The sequence below is a fragment of the Corvus hawaiiensis genome, chromosome 6 (assembly GCF_020740725.1).
Source record: "Corvus hawaiiensis isolate bCorHaw1 chromosome 6, bCorHaw1.pri.cur, whole genome shotgun sequence".
Classification (NCBI taxonomy): Eukaryota; Metazoa; Chordata; class Aves; order Passeriformes; family Corvidae; genus Corvus; species Corvus hawaiiensis.
This window is the reverse complement of record NC_063218.1, coordinates 10,870,551-10,877,399: the sequence shown is the minus strand read 5'-3', so window position 1 is coordinate 10,877,399 and position 6,849 is coordinate 10,870,551. Positions and strand designations below refer to the sequence as shown.

Genomic DNA, 6,849 nt, shown 5'->3' with positions numbered 1-6,849 from the left:
TTGTGCTGTTCCACTGTGTAATTACTCTCAAAGCTTGGGAGCAGGAGTGTCTTCCAGCGCTCAGGTCAGTCAACCAACCAATTCCCCACTGCTGAAGCTCGTTATGTCTTTGTCAACAAAACTGATAAACATTCCCTCCCACCCCCAGCTCTGTCTCTTCCACCACCTCATGACACTTTGCCATGTGCAAGTGAGACCTGACTGCTTTACTGCTTGTCTGTTTTGAAAGATGTTTCCACACCACTGTTACAGAAGGAATGGGGAACACATACACTAATAAAGAATGTAGCAACATAGATATTTTTTTTTTTTTAAGTGGCTAGATTTAGAAGATTAGGATTAATTCTCCGAATTTCTGTATTTTTATAATCAACAAGGTAGCTGAAGAGAGCAGTTAGAATTGTTCCATATTTTCCAGCAAAGAATTTTAATTTCCCATGGTAATGGGTTTGAGCATGTATCAGCTTGGTTTCTTAGGAAAAAGGAACACTTTCTCTTCTAGGAAATATTTTCAGTGCTATCAGCCTAAGAATAGCAATCTTCTTTCTGTTTCTTCTCAAATTTCAGAAGTATGGTTTATCTTTTACTGTGCATGCAGTAGAGTGATTATTTTAGATGAAATACCACTCTGTTCTGATGAAACACTAACAGCTTATAGCATCTAATTCTATGGTTTTCTTTTTTGTTCCTTAACCAAAATTAAGTTCATGTGCCTTGAACATGGCTCTTCTCTACTAAAAACATCAATTCCTTGATGACCCTAGAGGGAACAGCAGTGCTGAAATAGTTCAAGTGGCAAACAACTTCCTGGCTATGAATTTAAGCAGTGAAACAAAACCCTACCGTTTCAACGATAACTTCCAAGAACAGAGCCAAGGCTCCAGCGCTGCGGCCCAGGAGATCACTATCATTGCAGGGCTGGTGGAGCCAGCACAGCTCCCTGCAGAGCACGCAGGGGCAGTGCCAGTTACACCCAGAGTGCCTGGAATGCTGGAGAGTAAAGGTTGCACAGCAAAGCTGTATCCTTTGCCTGGTCAAAACAGAAGCGCTAGAAGCGGGACATTACTCAGAAAGGGCTTTTTGATATGGAGCAGCTGTGAGGATGTTGTTTGTACCTTGGAGTATCTCAGAAGGGATAGCTGGGGAAAGGCTGGATATCTAAGCTACTGATCTGGTAACCAGAGTGCACACCAAGACTGCCATGGTGCTCTCAGCTGAACCTGAGCCATCACACACTGATGGGGAGTGGCACTGGAGTGGCCAGACTCCACTGAAAAAAGCCATGATCTAGGATCCTGGGCTAACTGTCATATGTCCTTACATCCCTCTGGGAATAGCAGGCTGACCCTCCTGCTCTGAGCTACCCTCCTCACCTTGCAGCAATCACACTGAGGGGCTGCCAAGGCAAGTACATTTTTGGCCACAGCAATGTGCGTGCTCCATCTCTGTCTGCCTGACAACAAACACCTTGGCCCTCCAAGGGGAACAGAGACAACTTTACAAGGAAGCCAACTGTTATTTATGCATATTTTAAAATACATTTTGTTCAGATGCACATCCTTGCCAGCCTTGTTTAGGGAAGTTTTAACAGTATCTGGCTTCTCTTTGGTCTTGTGTACAAGACAAGGAAGTTTTCATCTGTGCCTTTAAAAAATCCCCGCATCTCTGCCAAGATGTATTAGGAGAGCTGTAAAAAAGGAGTCATCCTGTTCCAGGACGGCAAGGCTTATGTAACAGGGAAATCCTAACAAAAAGATACTCCCCCACCCTGCACATGCTTTTCCAAGGCACATGCCACTCCAGGGTTTTCAGCTGCTTGATTTGTATTTTGATCACATCTGCCACTGGTTTATTCGATGTATTTACAAATATGTTCTTCCACATACCCTCATTTGTACATGCCATAGAACGTCTTTATAAGCCCTCACCTCACCACAAGGATCTTTAAATAAAATATATTGTAAAGTGCCAGATACAATGCTTTTAAAAAATACTGTTCTCAGTAAAACAGACACTTGGCCACTGCATTAGCAGCTTTGTATACTGATACATTTTTAGCACAAGTCTATTTCTGTCAGGTGAGCGGGAGGCCCTCATACCACCCCTCTAGCTCTCCAGTTTCAAGTCCAAAGGCTTTAGAAAATGAGGCAGAGGCAGATTGTCCAGAGCCTCTGGGAAGTGCTCAGGTGAAATGGTCCTGATCAAGACACGCATGGCTCCAACAAACAGCGATGGGGGAGCTAAGCCCACCAGGCACTGGAACCTGTTCTCCCCCAGGAGGTCCTGCCACTGCTGCCGGTTGTCCAACAGTTGCTGTTTCATTGCAAACTTGAGGTCCTGAGGCACGAAGAAGAAGAGGCAGTCGAGGCAGAGGAGCTTGGCACGCATGTTAGCTGCCGGCACGTGGGAGATCTGCTGCAGCAGGGTGTCGAGGGGGGTGTTCCCAGCACTGTCCTGCAGGCAGGGCGACGCGCCGTGCCCCAGCAGCAGGAGCAGGCACTCGGGCCGCACCAGTTCGCAGGCCATGTGCAAGGCTGTCTTGCCGCCCTCCACGCGGCTGCAGCCCTGGCGGTCCAGGTGGCCGGCTCTGTCACTCGGGGGCAAGGCTTGGATGGCCTTGAGGATTCGGAAGAGCACCCGGACGCGGTTGTAGCGGACGGCCATGGCCAGGTGCGGGGCTGCCTGGCAGCAGCTGAAGCTTTGGCTGGGCACGGCCAGGGCACTCTGGGGGAACTTAGTGAGCAGGTGCCGGGCGTAGGGCTGGTGGTCGTGCACCAGCGCGTAGAGCAACGCCTCCGAGGGCGAGTACACGCTCACCTTGCCCCCGTCTTCCCAGTGGAAGACCTCCATGGTCCGCATGTCCTCCAGGAACCAGACGGGCAGCAAGTCCCTCACCGCCTGGTAGAAGGCGAAGGATGATTTCTTGCACTGCTTCTGGGACTGGGCGCCGCAGCCGCCGACCCAGCGGACGCTCCAGGGCATGGCGTGCGGCCGGGCTCCGCCGGGGGCTGCCTCCCACCATCGGCCCGGACCTGCGGGAGCGGACGGGCAGTCAATGCCGGGCGGCCGGGGCTCCCCGGGCTGCTTCCGGGGCTCGCTGGGCTGGCCCGCCCGCCTGTCGCCGGTGCGGGGGACAGCGAGCCACCCCCGGTGCAGGAGATACCCGTATCCCGGAGCACGGGATCGCCATCCTTCCCTCCCTTCCTCCGTCCCTGCTCCCGCTGCACGGGACCCCGGTGTCCCCGGTACACGGAGACCCGGTAAAAGGAAACGGCCTCCCCTCAGCGCACAGGACGCCCATATCCCTGGCGCACGGGAACCCGGTAAAAGGAAACGGTCTCCCCGCGGTGCACTAGGCACCCTTATTCCCATGCACGGAGACCCGGGTACAGGGGAACGGCCTCCCCGCAGTGCACAGGGACCCGGTGCACGGGAATGGCCTCCCTCCCCGCCGCTCACCTCCCCGCCGGTCCCGCAGTGCCGCCCGTACCGTGTCCGCTGCGGTGCAAGGGCAGGAAGCGGGAGCGCCGCGCGCCGCCGCGGGGCCCTTTTATCGCCCCCCCGCCCGGGCGGTGAAGGTCGGTCAGGACCGGGGAACTGTCCGGCCAGCGCCGATTGGCCGCCGCCCCGGCGCTCCGGCCGCCCATTGGCTGCGCCGGGAGGACGGGGCCCGGCGCCGGCGCGTGCGTCACAGGAGGCAAAGTTCCAAGAAACTTGGCTGAGGGCTCGGAGTCCCGCGGGGGCGGGGCGGGAATGCCGCGGGGCGGGGGCCGGCGGTCGGGGCCGTGGGGGTCGCGGGCTGAGGGGTCCCGGGGCGATCGTAGGGATCGGGGCTTCCGGAAGCGAGAGGTCCCAGGCACATGGGGTTCCTGAGGTATGGGGTGTGGGGTCCCGAGGGTGTAGGGATCGGGGTCCCCGGGGGTATGAGGTCCTAGGGATATGAGGTCCCAGGAGTGCGGGGGTCTGGGGTCCCAAAGGTATGGAGTCCAGGTACATGGTGTCCTGAGGGTATGGGACCCTGGGGATAAGGGATGCAGAGAGCACAGAGTCCCCGGAGACATGGGATCCTGAGTCTGTGGGACCCGGGGCGTACCAGAGCCTGGACACATGGGTCAAGGGCACATGGCGTCTGGGCCACAGCGGGGCTGTGCACAGGGACTGTGGGACACCCGGGCCCCTGGGCGTGGGACGCTGCAGGCGTGCAGTGCCCGGGTACAGGGATGCCGGGACAGGCGGTGTCACACCCCCCTGCCCGCCCTGGCAGGGCCCAGCCTGGCCTATGCCAGTTCTGGGCTTGCCCCCTGCCCGCCCCCGTGAGTGGCTCGGGCTGGGGCCTGGCACTGCCCTTCCGCCAGCGCATGTGTGAGCACGTGTGCTTGTTGCTAAACTTGTGGCTCTCGAATGTCTCCAGAGAGTGACATTTGCCTGCAGCCATTCCCTCTGAGAAGCACCTGTCAGGTTTGGGCTTCAGCAGAGCGAGGAGGTGGTCATGGTGTGGGGTGAGCCCGGCACTGCCCGCAGCCCTGCACCAGGGGCTTCCCTTGCACACCTGCAGTCCCTTGGCCCTAAAATGCATGTGTACAGGTAAGAGTCACACACTGGGAAAGCAAGTGCTGGCATTACTGAGATGTGCTCTCTCATAAGGCCTCCTTACTGATAGCAAATGCTGGGACCTGCTCTATCCTTGTCCCCATCAGAGCATTTCCTTCTTCCTCTGTGTGTTTGGCCCCAGTGTCTCCCCCTCTCGCAGTCATTGTCCTCTAAGTCAGGAAGATCAGACTCCCTGGCATCTGCAGGTGGGCGATGCCAGTCACTGATGGATTCATGGGCCACAGCTCTGGTTTCTCTGTCCTTGGAGTTCTCCCACTGCTGCTGTTAGCTGCTGGAATAGGAGACACTCATGCACACTGAGAGGGATTGCCAGACATGGGCTGAAATGCTCTGCTTCCCTGCAGCCCTCACTGTGAAGCTGCTTGGGAGGCAGGAAGGGAGCCCACATCATGCTACCAACCATCCCCATGCCCCTGATGAGCATGAAGCTGGCGAGGAACAGCCATCCCCTTTGTCGTGCCTCTTCTGAACCACCATTCATCCAGGGAAACAATGCCTAAACTGTGCTTGGTTTGCTTTGTAACTTCTTCCCTGCCACGCGATGCTCACACCAAACCCTGGGGATCCATGTGAGGGGGTGCAGGCAGGTGGGGGAGCTGGGCAGGATACTGCGTGCCACTGTCACACTTAAAAACTCTTGCTGACCACATCTGAGGGAAGAGAATAAAATAACATCCACTGAGCTGCTTTGCCAGAGAGAATTACGTCCAGCGTTTGTCAGCACGATTCGTCATCCGAGGATCCCCACAGATCCACCACGGCTCCTGGTGTCTTGGATGTCAGCCACGGCACAGAAAATCCTCTTTGACTGCTCATTTCCGATTCCAGGTGAAAACCCATTAAAGGCAGCCGCTTCACCACTCCCTGCTACCACCAGGGCACTCACCTGTCAGTTGGCTCCTATGACTGCAGGCATGGGATAATTTGTACCAAAGTGCAGGATCTAAAGAAATGGTTAAAAAAGAGCTGATTCTACAGCCCTTCCTTTGTGTGTGCCTATGCCTTGCTGCCCATTGCTGATGGCAGTGGTACGTGCCATGTCTCCCTGTGCTGCCTGCTCTGGGGGATGCCCTGATGAAAATCCCAAATCCTGTTCTAGCTGTTGCCAGGACATTGCCATTGATTTGGATGTCCAGTGTGGTGATAAGTCAGGTTGCCCAGCCCTTTCTACTCATCCTCCACACATGCCTGGGCAAGCCAAGTGGTGTCAGAGCCCAAAGGCAAGGCATAAGCACAGTTGCAAAGCCAAATTGGCTTTTGTGTAGGAAATTAATGTCTTTGGTGTAGAAGTGGGACTGTTATTCACGGGCCAAGCTCTCCTGTGGAGGTGGTGGGAATGGTTACAACCATAGTGTGCTTTGGGCCCCAGCACTGGCTTAAAAACAGGCCAGAGTGTGCCAAGTCCTTTTGGCCTCACAGCTGGTGGGTAACCCTTTGCAAACTGTATTTGTCACATACATTTGAAGTGGGAGCCTTCCTACAGGAAAGGCAGCCTGTCTGTGGGCTGCACTGGATTACATTTGCCTCCAAAATTGTTTATAGGGTGCTCAGCACTAGCGATGTAACAGGACAGCCCAGAAAAGTTTTAATTTTGTGATATGTATTATTTTTTGCACAGACCCATGAACATGACTTGTTTGTTTGCAGTCCAGCCTGGTTTTACTCACTTTGAATTAAGTAACTGATCTTATTACTGATCCGACTATGAGAGGGCTTATCACAGGTTCCTTGGCACATGACAGAGATTACTCTGTCGGTGCAACCACATCCAAGTAATGTGACGTGTCCTCTCAGAGCTATTTTTGTCTTTAGCCTCCTCCAGGACCTTGATCCTTTGGTTTCTCCAGCCAGTGACCAACTAAAACCTTCTTAATACTACGGAAACCCCAACTACGTAATTGGTCGAAGGGAAAAGCTCTGCCATTTCTTATGGCAGACGTCATTTGCTTCTTAAGGCTTTCATTAAATTGAGGGCAGGATAATTTTGACTTAATAGACATGATTGTGGGTGTAATTAAAAGCAAAATAAAAATAGGCACTATCAGGGACTACACTGAACATGGTCTAGTGTTGGGTTTGAGAATGAGATTGAAGATGGGCAAAGAGTACATCCCTCATTCTTGAACAGAGCTGAGGGATACAGGGTTTACTACAGTCCTGGTAAGAAATTTGTGCATGGGTTTGACTCTGAACACTTACCAGTCTCCTCTGGAAGAAGGCAGGCTCAGGAACAAAGGT

General features: G+C 54.0%; 1 protein-coding gene across 2 annotated transcripts; it reads right to left on the bottom strand.

Annotated features, from left to right (window-relative positions):
* Nucleotides 1–277: 277 nt before the first annotated feature.
* On the bottom strand, nt 278–3,587 carry ANKRD9 (ankyrin repeat domain 9). Of its 2 annotated transcripts, none has more exons than XM_048308197.1 (2): nt 3,491–3,587; nt 278–3,032 (listed from the first exon to the last, which is right to left on the bottom strand). In XM_048308197.1, exon 2 carries the CDS (start codon nt 2,980–2,982, stop codon nt 2,107–2,109), a length of 876 nt encoding a protein of 291 aa, XP_048164154.1. In that variant the 5' UTR covers nt 2,983–3,032; nt 3,491–3,587; the 3' UTR covers nt 278–2,106. The 2 variants fall into 2 exon arrangements, with proteins under 2 accessions (XP_048164154.1, XP_048164153.1); XM_048308196.1 differs by having other exon boundaries at nt 3,460–3,556.
* Between the last annotated feature and the right edge of the window lie 3,262 nt (nt 3,588–6,849).

Excerpts from the sequence above, each read along its gene's own strand:
- ANKRD9 (XM_048308197.1), bottom strand. The coding sequence starts at position 2,982 with ATGCCCTGGAGCGTCCGCTGGGTCGGCGGCTGCGGCGCCCAGTCCCAG.